The following is a 20,674-nucleotide window of genomic DNA, read 5'->3' on the forward strand; positions in this document are numbered from 1 at the left end:
TTTCTGTCCATTTTCAGTATTTTTCATCAGGGAACTGGTCCTGGGTTCACCAGAACTGTCCACCTGAAGGAGGAAGGCCAGGGCTAAATTTTGCTCTTGGCATATTAAAGAGTCTTTAATAAAGAGTAACATGTGCAAAAAAAAAAAAAGAAAAAAAAAAAAAAAGAAAAATTTAAATAGATCAAGCCAGGTTTTGCAGAATTACTGTGGCCAGAACAGCTCCCTCCTCTCTTGTGTCCTCACCCAACCCAAGGCTGGAGTACCCGAGGTAAAAACTGCACTGGGGAGACACCACCACAAAGAAGAAGGCACCAAGAGGTGCCACCTGTCACCTCAGTGTCCTCCCTGCCTCCAAAGACAAGGTGAGCAGCAGCCCAAAGGAACAAGGAGCAGAAATTCCCCTTCTCTCCGGGAGCACCGGGCGCTCTCTGGATTTGTAGAGTTTTCCTAAACAGGTGGAAGTGGGTGTCCAACCTTCCCAGCCAGGACCAGCAGCTGCTCTCCCAAACTTTCCAGAAAGTTCGTGGTGGGTTTTGTTTTGTTGGTTTTTTTTTTTTTGGTGGTTTTTTTTGTTGGGTTTTTTTTTTTTGGGGAGGGTTTTCCCCAGGATTATAGCTGGAATCCTTCCATGGGAGCCTCGGGTTGCTGGAAGATGTATTGCTGCTGGTTCTCGTCCACCTGGGGAGCCACGGCGGCGTCGTCCTCCACCCCAAAGTAGTGCTCAATCAAATCAAAGGCTTTCTGGTAGATCTCCTGGTTCTCGTGGCTCTGGAGGAATTCTATTTTATCCAAACCTTTGAAGGAAAAAGAGAAAAAAAAATGGAATGGGATGAAGCGAAGAAATCCACTCTCGACCCTCCAAAGAAATAAATCCACACCTAAACCCAGCTGTGCCAAAGCTGCCCCTGGATCTCAGCCCTGCCAGGCAGGTTTAGCTCATCCAGATGTGCTGGCAGCTGCAGGCTAATCCCAGATTCCAGTGGGATTAAAAATGAGGGATTTGGTAGCTGCAGGGGGTGGGGAGGAGGAGCAGGGCCTGTCCCAGGAGCCCCCAGCTCTCGCTGCCCCAGTTAAATCCAGCGCTGCACGGAAAGCGTCCGTGCACAGTGCACCCTCAGGAATTCCAGGAATTATCCTTCCAGGGAGAATCAGGACACTCAGAGTAATGAGAGGGCAAAGCAGACACTGCCAGCTCACAGGGAGTTTCAGACCAAAATAGGAACTTGTTCCTCCTCAAAGCATCGAGAGCAGGACCAAAAAAAAAAAAAATCCATCAGCACCAAATTAAGTCACTCCAGGGAAAAGCAAAGTTTCCCTGGATTTCCAGTATAAAATTGGGCACAGTCAGAGCAATTTTAGACCCAGAACTGTCACTTTTTACTTAGCTCAGCTCACTTCTGGTTCATATTCCCTCCTGGTGCAAGCCATGCTTTTCAGCTTGTACTCCAGGTCAGAGTTTTTACTTCCAAGTATTTTCTCATCACCCACTAGATGAGTTTGAGAAGATTTTGGAACAAATATTTGCTATTTTGGGATATAACAAACCCTTCAACAAAGCAGAAAAGCAACCAAGAGAGCCCTGCAATGCCCAAAGCCCCACCTACCATAGGCCTCCTCAATCAGGCTGCAGTAGGGGTTGATCCCAGTCCCACTCTGGTTGGCTTCCTGCTCTCCCAGCCTCAGGATGTTTTCCAGCCCGTTCAGTGCCACCAGAACAATCTTGGAGTCCATGACAGTCAGCAGGTCACACAGAGGTTTGATACAACCCAAATTCACCAGGTACCTGCAGAGAGAGAGCAGCACCAACATCACTGCCTGCTCAGGAGCATCACCTTTGCTCCATGGGAAAGCAAAGGAGAGGAGTCCAACTAAAATGAATAAATTTACCTAAAAATACACATTTACTGCTCTGCAAGCTTCATTTTGACCCATTAATTGCATTTGTATGCAGCCCTATTTTCAGAAATCTTTTTTTTTTTTTTTTTTAAAGAAAGGAGCCCCTTTTGAAATCCAGGTGCTGCTCAAGTTAAGTCCACACTGGAATTTAATCTGCCATTAAATTTGGACATTTAGCCTCAACTACCCAAAGAGAGGTGGAGAAAATTTGGGATTAAATTATCCTCATCCAGAAGGAAATTACAAATCACAACCCAGCTCTGCCCGTCTCAGTTACTCTCCAGAATCCCTCCAAATTCCTCCTTTGCCTGGAAATTCCCCTGAAGGCAAAGCTGCCAGGAATTGAGCCAGGTGTGGCCCAGGAGGAGAGGCTCAGGGAATACCTGATCTGCTCAGGGGTCCCTCCTGAGGTGGCGTTGGTGATGGCCCAGGCTGCCTCTTTCCTCGTGCGGAATTCCGCTTTCTGCAGGATTTCGATCAGCACCGGGAAAATGTTGGCATCTATGACTGCCTGGGAAGAGAGGGCAGGGAGAGGGCTTGGGATTGGCAGCACTTCCCAAAAAGCTTCCTGAAAGAAACCTCCACTTCCATAGCTCCATGTGAAGAACTTCCCAAGCTGAAGTGATTGCTGTGGTTTATTCCTCAAGCCAAATCCTGTTAAAAGCAGATATTCCATAACCAGCCCATCTGGTTACGGAATAACCACAGATTCCAGAGAACTTCAGATATTCCATAGCCATAGATTCCAGAGAATTCCAGACATTCCATAGCCATAGATTCCAGATATAACCATAGATTCCAGATATTCCATAACCAGCCCATGTGGTTATGGAATAACCACAGAATCCAGAGAATTCCAGACATTCCATAGCCATATATTCCAGATAAAACCATAGATTCCAGATATTCCATAACCAGCACACCTGGTTATGGAATAACAACAGATTCCAGAGAATTCCAGACATTCCATAACCATAGATTCCAGATATTCCATAACCAGCACACCTGGTTATGGAATAACCACAGATTCCAGAGAATTCCAGACATTCCATAACCATAAATTCCAGAGAATTCCAGACATTCCATAGCCATATATTCCAGATATAACCATAGATTCCAGATGTGCCATAACCAGATTCCAGAGAATTCCAGACATTCCTTAACCATAGATTCCAGATATTCCATAACCAGCACACCTGGTTATGGAATAACCACAGATTCCAGAGAATTCCAGGCATTCCATAGCCATAGATTCCAGAGAATTCCAGACATTCCATAACCACAGATTCCAGATATAACCATAGATTCCAGATATTCCATAACCAGCACACCTGGTTATGGAATAACAACAGATTCCAGAGAATTCCAGACATTCCATAGCCATAGATTCCAGATATTCCATAACCAGCACACCTGGTTATGGAATAACCACAGATTCCAGAGAATTCCAGACATTCCATAACCATAGATTCCAGATATTACCACAGATTCCAGATGACCATAACCAGCTGTGCTGGTTGTGGAATAACCACAGATTCCAGAGAACCCCTGGAATTGCATCAATACTGTGGGAATGCTGAAAGCTCTGCTCTGCTTCCCTGTGGAGGTCAGGAAAAGGATAATTAAACCTCAACCAGCTCCAGCTCTTCCAAGGGACTGAGGATGGAGAAATAGGGGCTGTATGTCCTCTAATTCCAATGATCCAGCCTGTGGGGCTCAGTCCATGTGCTGCTGCCATTCCCATCCCCATTTTTTAGCTCGTTTGGCAGCAGCAAATTTGCAAAGGGCTGCAGAATAAGAGAAGTGAACCAATCCAGCCTCTAAGGGTCAGGGAAAGGAAAAAGCTGCAAATCCTTAATGCTTGAGCTTGGAATGTGGGATCCCTGCAGGCAGGCTGGGGAAGACTGTACCTGGATTTGTGCTCTGTTCCCTGCTGTGATGTTGGATATGGTCCAGCACGCTTCTTTCCTGATGGATTCCTTGGGACTGCTCAATAAATGGAGGAGGCAAGGCAGGGCTGAGCAGTTTAGAATCACCTTTGGGGGAAAGGAAGCACAAGTGAGCTCACCAGTGCCAGGCACTGCATTCCCTGCAGGAAATTCCCCTCCTCTCACCTGGGTCTGGATGTCATCCCCTGTCACGATGTTGCCAACTGCTCGCAGAGCTGGAGAGGCCACTTTGTAATCGTTGTGCCTGCAGGAAAATTGTGCAAAGACAAACCCAACTCCATCAGATCAGTGGGATATCCATCTTCCCTCCCCATTATCCCATCTGCACTATTTCCTTAGGATTCCATCCCCTGCCACACAGAACACAGGGTAAGCTGAGCATATTGCCACTGAAAACAAAGCTGCAACACCGCTTGATCCTTTGCATCCCGACTCCATCGCCTTTTTCCACACAGATTTTGGAGAAACAAAGCCAAGCTAATTTCTCCTAGCCACCGTTCTTTGATTTGCCTCATAACCAGGCTTCCATTTGAAGTCTGAGAGCACAAAACACTCTGCAATCATTAAGGAAACCTGGGAAAGGCGAGAGAAAGTTCTTCCCAGTTGTCTGTGTGGTTGGCCCACACTCAAAAAATGGTTGAATTTCAGAAATTTATAGAGATAATGTTTGTTCTATCAATGAATTTGTAATTTTTGGGGCAGATGTTGATACCAGCACAGGGTATCTTTTCACAGTGTAGAGTAGAACTGGAAAACCTTCAGCTCAGGAAGCCAAGCCAGCAAATTCCAGCTGTGAACCCACTCCAGATCCTCCTGGGTCAGCTCAGGTGCCTGGATCCCGTGTGCACGGGAGGTCTGGTGGGATTTAGAGATGGATTGTCACTCAGTCTCCTGACAGATACTCACATTAAGAGCTCCACCAGCCTCCTGCACACCCCTGAGTCCACCACAGCCTGGATCTTCTCGTTGGGGCCATCGGACAGGTAGGACAGAGCCCAGCACGCGTCTGCCAGCAGGTCAGAGTCACTGTTGAACAACAATCGGGACAACACTGGCAGGCAGGGAGACACCTGCAACAACAGCCACCACCCAGGGTTAGTCACCAGGCCAGGACCACCACACCTGCAGGCAAACACCTCGTGCTGAGTGCTCAGCTCAAGTCCTGCATGGCCACAGAGCCCTTCTTCCCACAGCCCCAAAGCCACCTCAGCAGCTTTGTTGCTACACTCAAATGACACTGAGGGGTTACACTGAGCTTTGGGAGCTCCTGTTAAAGAGCTCTGCTCCATTTCTGACTCTCAATGTTCACACCAAGTTCGCCTCAATTATTTATAAGTGGGTTTATATTTACACTCAATTCAGGTTTCACCCCTCAGCACAGGCTTCCCAGCTTTGATATGGGAGGTTTCACTTTAAAAAGTGAAAACATGCTGATTTAAAGCATTTTTGTGTTGCCAAAGGAGGATGAGATAGCTGAAAAGCCAGCGGGACCTTTAGTTAGGTTCCCTGGACAGGGAAAGGGAAGATACCACAGCTCACAGGAGTTCTGGTTTTCAGCATTTCCAGGTCTCAGAATAGTTGTGGGTCGTTACTGAAGTCTTAAAACTCCACAGTTCATAAGAAAATGGTTTAGAGAAACTTTCTAGGGAAGCCTGGGCCTGTCCCTTATTTGAGGGGTGCAGCAGAAAGGTTGGGAAAAACTAAACAAGCAGATCAACCTCAGCAGGAAAAACCTCATCCTGTGCCCTCCTCGAGTTCCACAGCCCAAAATAACCCAGACAAACCTCTGAACTGGGTGTCTCCCCATCACCTGGCTGCCAACAGGGCATTTCTTCTCACCTTATCAAATTCAGGAGGTGGGCTCTTCCCTCTGCACAGGTTTGACAAGGCCCAGACAGCGTTTCGTGTCATTGTCAGCCTGGTGGACGTCGTGAGGAGCCTGGACAGACAATTACCAAGGATTATTGTCCTTGATGTGGAAGCAGAGGGAATCAAAAGAATTAAAGCTAAAACATTTAGCTCTGGTTCAGCCCAGGAAGACACTCCCAGTCATCACCACAAACCAAGTGACACAAACTGCTCAGTCCGAGCTCACCTGTGGGGTGAGGAGTCAGCCTGACACCAGGAGCAGCAAAATCAGCCACTGGGACAAAGCCTCACTTTTCCAGGGTGGGATGGAGATTAATTCTTGCCAGAGCAACAAGATCCCAGGCCTGACAGAACTATGTTATCACCACGCTGAGGGAGGTGGTGTGAGAGACCTGATCTTAATCTAATCCCAAAAAATCCCAAGCAGAGAGCGGGAGCTGAGGGACACCCTGTGACTCCAGAAGGAGCAGCACCCCAGAGCAGCATGAAGGAATGTCATCCACAGAATCCCACTCCTCTGAGGCAGAGGTTTGATTCCCAGGGAACCCACACTGCCAGGGAATCTGCAAGGAATTTTATCCACAAAATCCCACTCAGAACCAGAGGTTTGATTCCCAGGGATCCCACACTGCCAGGGAATCTGCAAGGAATTTTATCCACAAAATCCCATTCTGAGGCAGAGGTTTGATTCTCAGGGATCCCAAAGTGCCAAACAATCTGTAAGGAATTTTATCCACAAAATCCCACTCTCTGAAGCAGGTTTAATTCTCAGGAATCCCAAGTGCCAGGGAATCTGTAAGGAATTTTATCCACAGAATCCCACTCAGAACCAGAGGTTTGATTCCTAGGAATCCCACACTGCCAGGGACTCTGTAAGGAATGTCATCCACAGAATCCCACTCCTCTGAAGCAGGTTTGATTCCCAGGAATCCCACACTGCCAGGGACTCTGTAAGGAATTTTATCCACAGAATCCCACTCAGAACCAGAGGTTTGAATCCCAGGAATCCCACACTGCCAGGGACTCTGTAAGGAATGTCATCCACAGAATCCCACTCCTCTGAAGCAGGTTTGATTCCCAGGAATCCCACACTGCCAGGGAATCTGTAAGGAATGTCATCCACAGAATCCCACTCAGAACCAGAGGTTTGATTCCCAGGAATCCCACACTGCCAGGGACTCTGTAAGGAATTTTATCCACAGAATCCCACTCAGAACCAGAGGTTTGATTCCTAGGAATCCCACACTGCCAGGGAATCTGTAAGGAATTTTATCCACAGAATCCCACTCAGAACCAGAGGTTTGAATCCCAGGAATCCCACACTGCCAGGGACTCTGTAAGGAATTTTATCCACAGAATCCCACTCAGAACCAGAGGTTTGATTCCCAGGAATCCCACACTGCCAGGGACTCTGTAAGTAATGTCACCCACAGAATCCCACTCAGAACCAGAGGTTTGATTCCCAGGAATCCCACACTGCCAGGGACTCTGTAAGGAATGTCACCCACAGAATCCCACTCCTCTGAAGCAGGTTTGATTCCCAGGGAATCTTGGCCCAGCTCCAACACTGCTGCCCTGGCACAGTGGCACTCCCAGAACTGCTCATGGCTACTCACATTAGTAAGGGAGGAAGAATGGCACAGTTCAGGACATAATCTCTACACACAGAGCTGTCTCCAGCAATGTTCCCCAACGCCCAGACAGCCTGGAAGGAAACAGCAACAGCTTCAGCATTCATTTTCTGACAGGGAGAGACAGGAAAGCAATTTCCCTGTAACTCCAGGTGACAATCTGTGCTCTGCAGCCAGCTGGGATCACTCCATTTAAACAAACATGTGCTTCTCCCCAAAATCCCAACGTGAGGAGAGATCCTTACCTGCTCCTGCACATCCTCAAAGTCAGAGTTTAAGAGCTCTATAAAGATGGGAACTGCCCCAGCCTCGATGACTATTTTGGTTTGTTGGGAAGTCCCTGAGGCGATGTTTGTCAGGGCCCACGCAGCCTCAAACTGAAAGGAGAGAGAAATTGGAATAAAACCAGCCTGGTCCAGCAAAATAAAGGAATAAAAACCAGCCTGATCCAGCAAAATAAAGGAATAAAATCAGCCTGATTCAGCAAAATAATAAAACCAGCCTGGTCCAGCAAAATAAAGGAATAAAACCAGCCTGGTCCAGCAAAATAAAGGAATAAAACCAGCCTGGTCCAGCAAAATAAAGGAATAAAACCAGCCTGGTCCAGCAAAATAAAGGAATAAAACCAGCCTGGTCCAGCAAAATAAAGGAATAAAACCAGCCTGGTCCAGCAAAATAAAGGAATAAAACCAGCCTGGTCCAGTAAAACAGCTCTCATGACATTCTGGCTACAATTCTGCTGCAAAGGTTTTGGGAGAGAAAGGAGAGAATGCCTCAGTACTCAAAGGATTTTATTTTCTTGAGCAATAAAAGAGCTACAGCTGCTCAAAGGATGAGCAAGAGATGTCACCAGCACCACATTGCTCTTCCATAACCACTTCCCAGCAAGAAACAGTGCAGGAACACACAAGATAGAAAATTTCCTATATTTCATCCTACATCCCAAAGATGCTGTGAGTTCAAGGGAAGCTGAGCAGAAATTCCCTCCTTTTGCCTTTTTTTTTTTTGTTTCAAACCAGATTTCCACCCAGATCTCCTGGAAATGAAGCCCCTTTGGCCCATGGCCTGGGGCCAGAGGGCAGGGAGAAAGAGGAAAGCAGTCATCACCTTGGATTAAATTCCAAGTATGGAAGTCTCTTCAACCTCTCCGAAGAAACCAGGACTCATTACCATGCTGGAAGGAATTTCAGGAAGCCACCCAGGCCTCCTCTCTGCCCCAGGCAGGATCAGCACTGGCCAAAGCCATTTCTAACCTTTCTCAGCCTCTCTGCCTCCAGCAATGGAGGTTTTTCCTCACACAGCTTCTTCCTGCAGCTTTATCCCATGGCTCCCCCAGCTCCCAGCAGAAATATCAGCTACAGGAAGGGTAAACTCTCTTCTGCTAGAGCTGAATTCAGGAATTTTTGCCAGTATTTTTCCAAGAATTTAATTCGGAGTGATTTACAAATTTTTTTCTTTTTTTTGCCTGAGCATTACAGACTAGTTTTGTCTTCTCCTACAGATCACATTTTTGGGGCTCAAAATATCATTTTCCTCTCACAGCACCTGTGGGTTCACAGGATAAACAGCTCCACACCCTAAAGAATTAATAACAGACCCTCCTTTACCTGTAATGTGCAATTTTCACTTCTTTTCAGGAATTCCACGAATCTCTCCACCACTCCCTGAGTGTTTATCACCTCATCTATTGGAGGATTTGGCTCTGAAACAGCAAGGCAGTGTCAGGGAGTGAACAGGCCTCATGCAGGGGAGTAACAAGCCTGAAGTGTTAATTAAATTATCTCAAAGTGGACTGAACTCATCAGGGCAGCTTGGCAGAATCATTTTTTGTACAAATCACACAGCTGGCAATCATCAGCAATACAAAAGATTATCATATTTCTCAATTATGGATATTTTTTCCCCCAACCTGCCAAGTTTTTGTGCACAAACCCCTGTAAAAGGCAGGCTCTGTTGGATCCTGGGGCAGGGATGAGTTATTTTTACCTTTGGAGAGTAATTTCCTGAATTTCTGAGTGGTTGCTAGCTGTAGGTCAGGGTCATCTGAGAAAAGCATCTCCACCATCTCTCCTGTGATCAATCCCTCCTGAAAAGAGGCAGAGGAGAACAGAGGAATGGTTTCATTTCAGACTGAGATTATTCCAGACATCACAGACATGACATGCTACAATTTGGGCTTTGCCAGAAATCCAAAGATTCAAAACTGGGGATCCCAGTACAGCAGACTCCTCCAGTTCACATCTGCAGTGCTGGTAAGGGGAACGGGGTAAAAGGGGATAAAATGGAATAAAAGGACACTGGAGGAGGATTTTGAACATGCAGCTGGGAACAACCCTTGATAAACCAGAGTGAGCAGTGGGATGGGGATTCCCTGGCATGGGAATAACCCTTGATAAACCAGAGTGAGCAGTGGGATGGGGATTCCCTGGCACAGGAATAACCCTTGATAAACCAGAGTGAGCAGTGGGATGGGGATTCCCTGCCATGGGAATATCCCTTGATAAACAAGAGTGAGCAGTGGGATGGGGATTCCCTGCCATGGGAATAACCCTTGATAAACCAGAGTGAGCAGTGGGATGGGGATTCCCTGCCATGGGAATAACCCTTGATAAACCAGAGTGAGCAGTGGGATGGGGATTCCCTGGCACGGGAATAATCCTTGATAAGCCAGAGTGAGCAGTGGGATGGGGATTCCCTGGCATGGGAATATCCCTTGATAAACCAGAGTGAGCAGTGGGATGGGGATTCCCTGGCACGGGAATAACCCTGGATAAACCAGAGTGAGCAGTGGGATGGGGATTCCCTGGCACAGGAACAACCCTTGATAAACCAGAGTGAGCAGTGGGATGGGGATTCCCTGGCACGGGAACAACCCTTGATAAACCAGAGTGAGCAGTGGGATGGGGATTCCCTGGCACGGGAACAACCCTTGATAAGCCAGAGTGAGCAGTGGGATGGGGATTCCCTGGCATGGGCTGAGATTTGCAGGCCTCATGGCTCTATTGGTGTCCCTCTGGATCCTTCAGGAATAAATTATCCCCTCGGGAATAAATCTCCTCTTTGCATTTTTAGCCAAGGGTTTGTGGCTGTTCCAACTGCCTGCACCAACTTACACAAAAATTCCTGAAAGTAAGGAAATGAATCCATTGGAGTTTGGCAGCTTCTCTGGGAATCTCTGTGGGGCCTCACCAGCCCCAAAGCATGAAATCTGTCTGAGGGCGCCTTACCCCACACGTTGTGGAAGTGATGTAGGAATCCACCAGGAGACTGTCAAACATGGAGTCATCCTCATTGATCAGCTCCACATTCCTCCTTTTGAAGAGCTGGTGGGGACCAGAACAAGGGATTGTTATTAGAAAGCAAGGACCAACAGGCTCCACAACTCGACATTCTTGTTCCTCAACCAAGATCCCTCCTGGACTGAAGGTAACCTGAGCAAAAAGGGGTCATTAACAGCAGCTCTGCACTCTCAGGGTTAGTCTGGCACACAAACTAATTCTTGCTCTCAGATATGCAAATGTCCAAATCACTGAGCCACCAGGGAAGGCAAGTGCAGAATTTGACCAAAATCAGGAAAACTGGGCAAAAAAGTAGCTTGGATAAGGTGCTAATAAAGCAAATATTTAGTTCCAGACAAAGCACTTGGGAATCACTTCGTGGTTCCAAAAAAGAAATACACTCAAGGTTAAGAAATACATGCAGGCCATACTTTCACTTGCTCTTCCTGTTTCTCCAGGAAATAATCCCATTCACTAATTATATCTTAAAAAACCCCACCACCACCTTTAAAATGAAGGATCTATGAACAAAAAACAAAACAAAAACAAACAAACAAACAAAAAAAACACAAAAAACCCCCATGAGTAACCCAAGAACTAAATGCTTGGAAAGCTCTCCATGTGAGCTGGGTCCAGAGAAAAAAAGAGAAAAAAGCAAAATCTCAGATAGAACAGGAAAAAAATGATTGCAAACAAACTTTAATGCAGAGATCCTTGAAGGTTGCAGCAGTCTGGGCTGTGTTAGGGCTGACCCAGGTGGGTGAGTTCCCTGCTGCAAGATCTCAGAACAGGAAAAATAACTGCAAACAAACTTTAATGCACAGATCCTTGAAGCTTGCAGCAGTCTGGGCTGTGTTAGGGCTGACAGAACCTGCTCCAGGTGAGTTACCTGCTGCAAGATCTCAGTTAAAATAGAAAAATGACTGCAAACAAACTTTAATGCACAGATCCTTGAAGGTTGCAGCAGTCTGGGCTGTGTTAGGGCTGACCCAGGTGGGTGAGTTCCCTGCTGCATGATCTCAGAACAGGAAAAAATTATTGCAAACAAACTTTAATGAAGATCCTTGAAGGTTGCAGCAGTCTGGGCTGTGTTAGGGCTGACCCAGGTGGGTGAGTTCCCTGCTGCAAGATCTCAGAACAGGAAAAAATTATTGCAAACAAACTTTAATGCACAGATCCTTGAAGACTGCAGCAGTCTGGGCTGTGTTAGGGCTGACCCAGGCTGCCCTAGGTGGGTGAGTTCCCTGCTGCAGGATCTCAGATCAGGAAAAAATAACTGCAAACAAACTTTAATGCACAGATCCTTGAAGGTTGCAGCAGATTGGGCTGTGTTAGGGCTGACCCAGGTGGGTGAGTTCCCTGCTGCAGGATCTCAGAACAGGAAAAAATGACTGCAGACAAACTTTAATGAAGATCCCTGCAGCCTCCAGCAGTGTGGGCTGCCCCAGGTGGGTGAGTTACCTGCTGCTCCCGTTTCTGTTTGCGCAGCTGAATCCCCTCCTCCTCTCTCCTCCGGCGCATCTCCTCAGGATTTAGGGCTTTGTTCTTGTAGCTCTTCATTCGATAGTTTTCTGTGAAAACAGGAGGAATTCTGTCAGTGGCTCCTGCCACTGCTCCTGTGTGTCCTTCCCGTGTGCACAAGGCACGGCATAACCAGATGGAGTACATTTATTTACTCTGAGTTTGGTTTGGTTGCCTCTGGTTCCCAGCAGCAATTCTTGTTTCCCTGCTATCAGCACAGCATTTTCCCCAGATATTTATTCCCAGAGAGCACAAACCCAGCAGAGTGAAGGCATGGAGATCATAACAGAGCAGAGCTGCAGGTGAGGGACAGGCATCCGTGTCCCACCAGGTGTTCGGGACCTGACCTACTTCTGCTGCTGCTTCAGAGCTGACAAATGCAGCAAATCCAACCTGATTCCTTCAGAGTTTCCCTCCCAGTCTGTTTTTTCTCCCTCCCAGTCAGGGAAGGGACACTCCAGGTTTTGGCACAGCTGAAGGCAGCCAGGGCCAAGCTGTAACTGAAGCAGGGAAGGATGGCAACCCCTGAGTGCCCCAGCTGGAAGCCCCTGCTTTGAGCATGGCAAAAACTCCCCAAACTCTCCCATTCCTGACATTATTTGCACAAATCATTTGTTTATCCTTTCTCAGGATAAACCTCAGAGGCTCAACTAGCCCTGAACCAAGTTACTCCTTCAGAACTCATTTGAAAAACAGTATTTTTGTTTTTTTTTTTTTTCCCCAGCTGCTAAGGGCAGGAGGAAGTTTGCAGTTTTATCTCCTCTTCATTTCAAGCCTGAGGCACCCTCAGCCCTGTGGCTCACAGAAAGTTTCAGTCCCACTTATCAACAACCTCCAGCCACTCTGGAGCCCTTCCAAGATCAACTGGAGAAGTGTCAGAACCGAAACTCCACAGCAAACCCAAGGAAAAACATCTAGTAAATACAAATATCCAGCTTTTCATTACTAAGGAGAGAGAAAAGAACAGGAAAAAAAATAATATTTTAACAGGAGAGGAAACAAAATACTTCCAGTTCTATGATTTCCCAAAACCAGCTAAAAAGACACCCAAAAAGAGAGAAACCTCCAGGCTTTAGGGGTTTTTACCTGACCATAAAATAGCCAGGTGTCACCTAGATATAGATTTTCATTCAGAAAATGTATTTAAGCACCACTGTTATGTTTTTATTTGTATTTCCACCCCATTGTGGCTCATGCAGCCACACGGAAGAGTAAGAGCTGACAGCTTAGTTCTCCAAACAATTCAAGAATCTTAATCCTCCTTTTGGAAAGCAAAGCCTCCAATGAAAAGGTGGTTTTGAAGAAAAGGAGGAAGGAGAAGTGAGGATGCCCAGGATCACCAGGCAGTCCCATAAATAGCCAAGGGACACATGACAGCTCAGCTGCCTCCAAACTCAGCTGTGCCAGAAAAGCCAGACTCAGGAACGTTCAGCACCTTGTCCTTTAAGGTTTTTAAGGTTTTTTTTATGTCCCAGAGCATCAAAACCTTTTTTTTTTTTTTTTTTTTTTTTTGTCCCTCTCATCCTGCAGGGAAACCCCAAAGATAACTCTTCAGGGAGTCACAAAACTCCCTGGTTTTTCTCCCACAGTTTATTCCTGCAGATGATTTCCATTGATTTTTTCTTCCCAGCCCATCACCTCTGGCAGTGCTTTAATGGCACGAGAATGCTGATTTGGGACATTCCACCCCATTCCCATGGCAACGGGTGTGAGAAATGCAGGATCAGGACCTCACAGTGAGCTCTGGACTGCAGCAGGACCAAACTCAGGGAATGAAACACAGCAGGACAAATTGTGTGTTTGGAATGTTTCAGTGCCAAACATCATTTGTGTTAACTCTGAACTCCAATTCCATCTGCAGGAATATCCCCAAATCCAAATGAATCAGGGTCTGGGAGTAATTGGGCTGTCAGGAATGGGGGAGGAATCCTCTGCTCCTAAGGAAGAGACTCCAGCCACAGATTTTCACTTGACTCTGGAAAGATTTGCTTTTACTGAAGTGCCAGTGGGCACTGAACTCGGAGAGTTCACTCAAGAAAACAACAAATCTTGCAAGATTCATTCCACTTTAAAGAGTTCTGATCCAGCTTGGGCAAAACATCCCTTCTGCTTTAGGAATCCCACTTCCCCGGGTTGTGCCTTTTGTAGCTCCCTGGATTAGTGAATGTCAATCACAGCGCCAGCAAAAAATAAAAAACAAATTTATAAAAACCCCAGTACTTGCATTTCAAACTTAAGGATGGAACTGAACTGAACCTTCCCAATTTCCTGTGCAAAGGAAACCCCCTTCAGGAGCTGGGAGAAATTTGGCCCCTCTTGCCTTCACTGAGGGGAAAAAATTCATCCAGCTGTCAAAGAATTACGAGTCTAAGTTGCCACACTCATAAACAGGAGGATGAGAAGGTATTTCCCATTTAAAAGAAAAGAAAAACGGCGTGAAAGTTTGACTTTGAAGGCTCAGCAGGGCACACAAATCCCTGTAAATCCAGCACAAGCTACACCAGGAAACTGTAATTCCAGAGTTGTTACTCTAACAGCTTCTGGATGCTCCTGGATGGGGAATCCTGCCTCTTCCCAATTTTCTGCAGGACAAGAAACATTTGCTTCCAAGGTTTTCTTCAGCTGCTGAATAAGCCCTGGGAGCTGAGTCACTGCAGGATTTGTGCTGCTGAGTCAGGGCCAAGGCACTGCCAAGGCTCTTTTGGAGGCCAAATGTCCCTTCCCACAGGGAATATTCCACAGGGAATCTTCCAAAGGTGGCTCTGAACACACAGCAGGGCTGACAGCAGTGCTGCTTGGGGAATTATGCAAGTGTAAATAAATACACTTGAGGAACTTCAGCAGCACTGAGCTGCCAATTAGTGCCCGCTGGGGACGTTCCCAGCTCTCAGGTGACCTCCAAAGGCCCTTTCCACCCAAGTTTTCCCTGGGATGGGATAAAGTTGGTGATTTACAATTTAAACTCCTCTAAATTAGACAAATTGCAGCAAAATAAATGGAGTGAACTGCCGAGTTTCACCTCATTCCTCATATACCTCCAATTCCCTGAAACCCCAGAGGATTTTCCCATCATTAACATCTCCAGAGGACTCTTCTAGAAAAAAAAAAGTGTCCAGGACAACTTTATTAAGTGAATTGAAACCCCAGAAAAAGAAGACTAAATCATCTGTGCTATTTAAATACAAATCAAATTAATAACTACATAAAAGTAGTTGTAAAAGAACAGCTCTGAGCTGCTAGCAGAAATCAGTCAAAACTACTTTTTTTTTTTACTGTCATCAATAGTTCTGCAGCGAATTAATAGAAAAAAAAAATAAAAGGGAAAAAAATCACTTTGCTCAGCAGACACAACAAATGAAGGTAAACAGGAGAACAGCTACACAAAAAAAAAATCCTGTCAAATAATCCCAACTCTGGCTGTGCCTACAACCCTGGAATTCCCCCAGCTGCACTTAAACCCTGGAAAACCAGCAGAATTCTGCTGTGCTGACACTGGGGCAGGTCTGGCTTGGTCTCCCAGGGGTCACTGGGGTGTTTGGCAGCACAAATCCCCTGCAGAGGCTCTCGCAGAGGTGTCCTGGAGCAGGCTGGCCGTGTCCCCGTGCCTGTCCCGGGCTGTCCCGGGCTGTCCCGGGCTCCGGGACCGGCTGTGCCGGTAAATGCCCGGTCCCCGCGGCTCGCTGGGCTCCAGCAGCCAGGGATGTGATATCACCGCTGGAATGTGCAGCGCTGCGAGGGGGAAGGGACAGGCAAAAAGTGCTCTTTGGGGGAAGTTCACTGGCAGGCAGCGTGTGCCATTCCCCAGGGTTCAAATAAGATTAGGAATCCTTTTGGAATGTCCTTGCCCTGCTGGAAAACGAACCCAGCAACTCCTCAGGCCAGCTCTCAATGCTTTCTACTCCTCATCTGATCTTTTCATCCCAAAATTTGAGGGCTTTAAGTCCTCTTCAAGCTGGTTTATCCATTGTGACTTCCTTTAAAAATGGACTGATCGAGCACAAGTGTCAGCTGAGAACAGTCCCTAAACCAGGGAAAAACGAACTGAATCCACTCAAACTCGACCCAGGAGAGTTCCAGATTAAAACCGACCAGAAACACTCAGAGACAATTACAGAGGGATACGAAATTCCAATAAATCCATCCCTTCCAACATGTGCTTTGCCTCAGAAACAAACAGCACTGTGTGATTTGCTAAGCAGATTTACCCGGACCTCACCAGCCCCAGGACTGAAAGCCTGAAGGAATCAGGACTTTCACTCTCGCAGGATTTTAATGATCAAACTCTCCCCCCCCTTGACAAAGTTCATGTTTGCTCTGCTGAACTAAAGCAAACAAAGCAAACCAGCCAATTAACTGTAAAATTCGTCAGCCACGGGGGTTTTATTGAGAATTGAGCATGAACACGGCTCTGTGGGTTAAGCAGCACTAAAAAAAGGCATTTAAAGATGTCATTTGCATGGCAAACGAACTGATGATAAATTCCAACAGTATCATTAACTTAAATTAATGAAAAAAAAAAAAAAACAAACCCAGCCTTAGCTGGGTTTAAAAATAATACAGCCTTGTTTAAAAATAATAAAGTTACACGAGGATAATTCCAACAGGGGGGATATTCAACTCTTACAGGGGTGGGAAGAAGGGGAAGCTCCTGTGCACAAACTTCTCAGCTCCACATAAAACTGCCCCAAGAATTTCCAGACACTCCCACCAGGCCCCAGGACATTTTTCTCCTCAGAGCTGCCAGTCCAGGTTTTACATCTGAAGCCATAAATTAAGATTTCCGAGCTGTCCAGAGCTGGGAGACACACAGACTGGTCACTGACTGCTCCTGGAGCACCACAGGAGGCTTTGGAGGGGGCAGAAAAGTTCCTGGTGAGATCATGACAAGTAAGGTAATTTTAAAATGTTCATTTTTAAATGATCACAGAGTATTTTTGAAGCTTCACTCAGTCCCTGGTTTAGAAGGAGCTGAAAACTTCCACCATCCCAGGCTGCTCCAAGCCCTGTCCAACCTGGTCTGGGATAATTCCAGCCACAGCTTCTCTGGGAAATCCATCCCAGCCCCTCACAGGGAAGAATTTCTTCCCAATATCCAACCTAAACTTGCTACTTTAAAGCCATTAAGTTTCTGAAGCAGCTCTGGTTAAAAGACAACATTGCAGGTGGAAAATGGAAACATTTTAATCTTTATTTCCAGAAGATCCCCACTCAATTGGAAGGAAAACACAGCGGCTACAAGGCTGGGCTTTCCCACCTCATCCTTCCAAACCTTGTCTTCCTATAGGACTCCTCAAAAAAAATAAAAATAAATTAAAAAAAAAAAAAAGTCTATCTCTCCTCCCTGAGCACATCAAACCAAAAAGCTGCTGGAGAGCTGGGATTTCTTTGGGACAGGCTGGAGCTGGATTTTGCAGAGCCCCGCTGGGTTATCAGAACTGCAGCGAGCTTTGTGGGGTCTCAGCTGAACCCTGAGCTCGGGGGGAGGTCAGAGCTGAACCCCAGCACCCGTGGGAGGATTGAAACGGAGCAGAGAGCCCCAGACACCCCAAAGTGACGGCACTGACACCCCAAACCCGGACTCTCGCAGCTCCCGTCACCCAAACCTGGGCACTGCAGCCCTGGCACCCCTAAAACCGGGGTGTTTCACCCCAACACCCCCAGACCTGGGCACTGCAGCCCCGGCACCCCTAAAACCGGGGTGTTTCACCCTGGCATCCCCAAACCCAGGGTCTTACAGCCCTGGCACCCCTAAAACCGGAGTGTTTCACCCCAACATGCCCAAAACTGGGCACTGCAGCCCTGGCACCCCTAAACCCGGGGTGTTTCACCCCAACACCCGCAGACCTGGGCACTGCAGCCCTGGCACCCCTAAACCCGGGGTGTTTAACCCTGGCATCCCCAAAACTGGGCACTGCAGCCCTGGCACCCCTAAAACCGGGGTGTTTCACCCCAACACCCCTCAACCCGGGCACTGCAGCCCTGGCACTCCTAAAACCGGGGTGTTTCACCCCAACACCCCCAAACCCGGGCACTGCAGCCCTGGCACTCCTAAAACCGGGGTGTTTCACCCTGGCATCCCCAAATCCAGGGTCTTACAGCCCTGGCACCCCTAAAACCGGGGTGTTTCACCCCAACACCCCCAAACCCGGGCACTGCAGCCCTGGCACCCCTAAAACCGGGGTGTTTCACCCTGGCACCTCCAAACCCGGAGTGTTTCACCCCAAAACCATAGTCTTATAGCCCCGACACCTCCAAACCCAGGGTATTTCACCCTGACACCCCCAAACCCGGGCACTGCAGCCCTGACACTCCTAAAACCAGGGTGTTTCACCTTGGCATCCCCAAATCCAGGCACTGCAGCCCTGGCACCCGCAAAACCAGGGGTGTTTCACCTTGACACCCCCAAATCTGGGGTCTTACAGCCCCGGCACCCCCAAACCCGGGGTGTTTCACCTTGACACCCCCAAATCTGGGGTCTTACAGCCCCGGCACCCCCAAACCCGGGGTGTTTCACCTCAGCACCCCCAAACCCGGGGTGTTTCACCTCGACACCCCCAAAACTGGGCACTGCAGCCCTGGCACCCCCAAACCCGGGGTCTTACAGCCCTGGCACCCCCAAACCCGGGGTGTTTCACCTCAGCACCCCCAAACCCGGGGTGTTTCACCTCGGCACCCCCAAACCCGGGGTGTTTCGCCCTTAACTCCCCCCCGCAGCTCCCGCCCCACCCGGAGCTCCCCAAAGGCGCTGCCGGCGGCGGTCAGAACCCCCGGGCCGCCCTCACCGAGAGCCCCCGAAGACCCCCACGCCGGCAGGAGCGGCCCCGGGATGACTCAGCGGCCGCGCCGGCCCCGCCGCCCGCAGCCCCGGGAGCGCCCGGGACGCCGGTGAGAGGCGAGGGCGGCGGCAGCGCGGGGCGGACGGGCTGTGCGCGCCGCCCGGCCTCGGGGCGGCTTCTCCGGCTCCACCCCATCCCCTCGCCGTGCCCGGAGCTCCCCGGGCTGCGCCCGCCCCTCAGGGCCCTCACCCATCGCGGCGGCTGCGGCGGCGGCTCCGGTGGTGGCGGCGGCGGCCAAAATATGGCGGCACCGGGCGGGGCGCGGGCCGGACGGCGGCCGCGCGGGACCAAACCTGTGCGCGCGGAGAGCGGCGCGGAGCGGCCGCGGCGCTCGGGCGCCCCCAGCGAGCGGGGGGGGAACTGCAGCGGCAGTCGTGTCCTGCCACCCGTGTCCTGTCACCCGTGTCGTGTCACCTCTGTCCTGTCACCCGTGTCCTGCCACCGCTGTCCTGTCCCCAGTGTACTGTCACCCGTGTACTGTCACCCGTGTACTGTCACCCGTGTCCTGCCACCCGTGTCCTGTCACCCGTGTCCTGCCACCCGTGTCCTGTCCCCAGTGTACTGTCACCCGTGTCCTGTCACCCGTGTCCTGTCACCTCTGTACTGTCACCTCTGTCCTGTCCCCAGTGTACTGTCCCCCGTGTCCTGTCACCCGTGTCCTGCCACCCGTGTCCTGTCACCGCTGTCCTGTCACCCGTGTACTGTCACCCGTGTCCTGTCACCCGTGTACTGTCACCCGTGTCGTGTCACCTCTGTCCTGTCACCCGTGTCCTGTCACCGCTGTCCTGTCACCCGTGTCCTGCCACCCGTGTCCTGTCACCGCTGTCCTGTCACCCGTGTCCTGTCCCCCGTGTCCTGTCACCTCTGTCCTGTCACCTTTGTCCTGTCACCCATGTCCTGTCACCCGTGTCCTGTCACCGGTGTCCTGTCACCTCTGTCCTGTCCCTCGTGTCCTGTCCCTCGTGTCCTGTCACCCGTGTCCTGTCACCCGTGTCCTGCCACCTCGGTCCTGTCACCCATGTCCTGTCACCCGTGTACTGTCCCTCGTGTCCTGTCACCCGTGTCGTGTCACCCGTGTACTGTCACCCGTGTCCTGCCACCTCTGTCCTGTCACCCGTGTTCTGTCACTGGTGTCCCATCACTTGTGTCCTGTCATTCGGGTTCTGTCACTCGTGTTCCTCCTCTCGTGTCCCGTCACTCATGTCCTGTCATTCGGGTTCTGTCACTGGTGTCCCATCACTGGTGTCCCATCACTCGTGTCCCATCACTCGTGTCCCATCACTCTTGTCCTGTCACTCGTGTCCCATCACTCGTGTCCTGTCACTCGTGTCCCATCACTGGTGTCCCGTCACTCGTGTCCTGTCATTCGGGTTCTGTCACTGGTGTCCCATCACTCGTGTCCTGTCACTCATGTCCTGTCACTCGTGTCCCATCACTCTTGTCCTGTCACTCGTGTCCTGTCACTCATGTCCCATCACTCGTGTCCCATCACTGGTGTCCCATCACTCTTGTCCTGTCACTCGTGTCCCATCACTCGTGTCCTGTCATTCGGGTTCTGTCACTCGTGTCCCATCACTCGTGTCCTGTCACTCGTGTCCCATCACTCGTGTCCCATCACTGGTGTCCCATCACTCGTGTCCTGCCACTCGTGCTCCCTCTCTCGTGTCCCCTCACCCGTGCCCGGTCCCCGTGGC

General features: G+C 49.2%; 1 protein-coding gene across 1 annotated transcript; it reads right to left on the reverse strand.

The window, feature by feature from the left end:
- Nucleotides 1-597: 597 nt before the first annotated feature.
- Nucleotides 598-19,279, reverse strand: KPNA6 (karyopherin subunit alpha 6). The gene is made up of 14 exons (XM_068172612.1): nt 19,170-19,279; nt 12,085-12,194; nt 10,573-10,668; nt 9,332-9,431; nt 8,953-9,047; nt 7,591-7,722; nt 7,331-7,419; nt 5,685-5,784; nt 4,752-4,915; nt 4,011-4,089; nt 3,807-3,932; nt 2,280-2,407; nt 1,605-1,783; nt 598-794 (listed from the first exon to the last, which is right to left on the reverse strand). The coding sequence occupies exons 1-14, from the start codon at nt 19,171-19,173 to the stop codon at nt 610-612; spliced, it is 1,587 nt and encodes a 528-aa protein (XP_068028713.1). The 5' UTR covers nt 19,174-19,279; the 3' UTR covers nt 598-609.
- Between the last annotated feature and the right edge of the window lie 1,395 nt (nt 19,280-20,674).

The sequence above is a fragment of the Anomalospiza imberbis genome, chromosome 25 (genome assembly GCF_031753505.1).
Source record: "Anomalospiza imberbis isolate Cuckoo-Finch-1a 21T00152 chromosome 25, ASM3175350v1, whole genome shotgun sequence".
Taxonomy (NCBI): domain Eukaryota; kingdom Metazoa; phylum Chordata; class Aves; order Passeriformes; family Viduidae; genus Anomalospiza; species Anomalospiza imberbis.

Coding starts and splice junctions, on each gene's coding strand:
- KPNA6 (XM_068172612.1), bottom strand. Junction 10,669..12,084: donor AACAGAAACGGGAGCAGCAG/GTAACTCACCCA, acceptor GGTCCCCACCAG/CTCTTCAAAAGGAGGAATGT. Junction 7,723..8,952: donor GTGAAAATTGCACATTACAG/GTAAAGGAGGGT, acceptor CTCTCCTTTCAG/TTTGAGGCTGCGTGGGCCCT.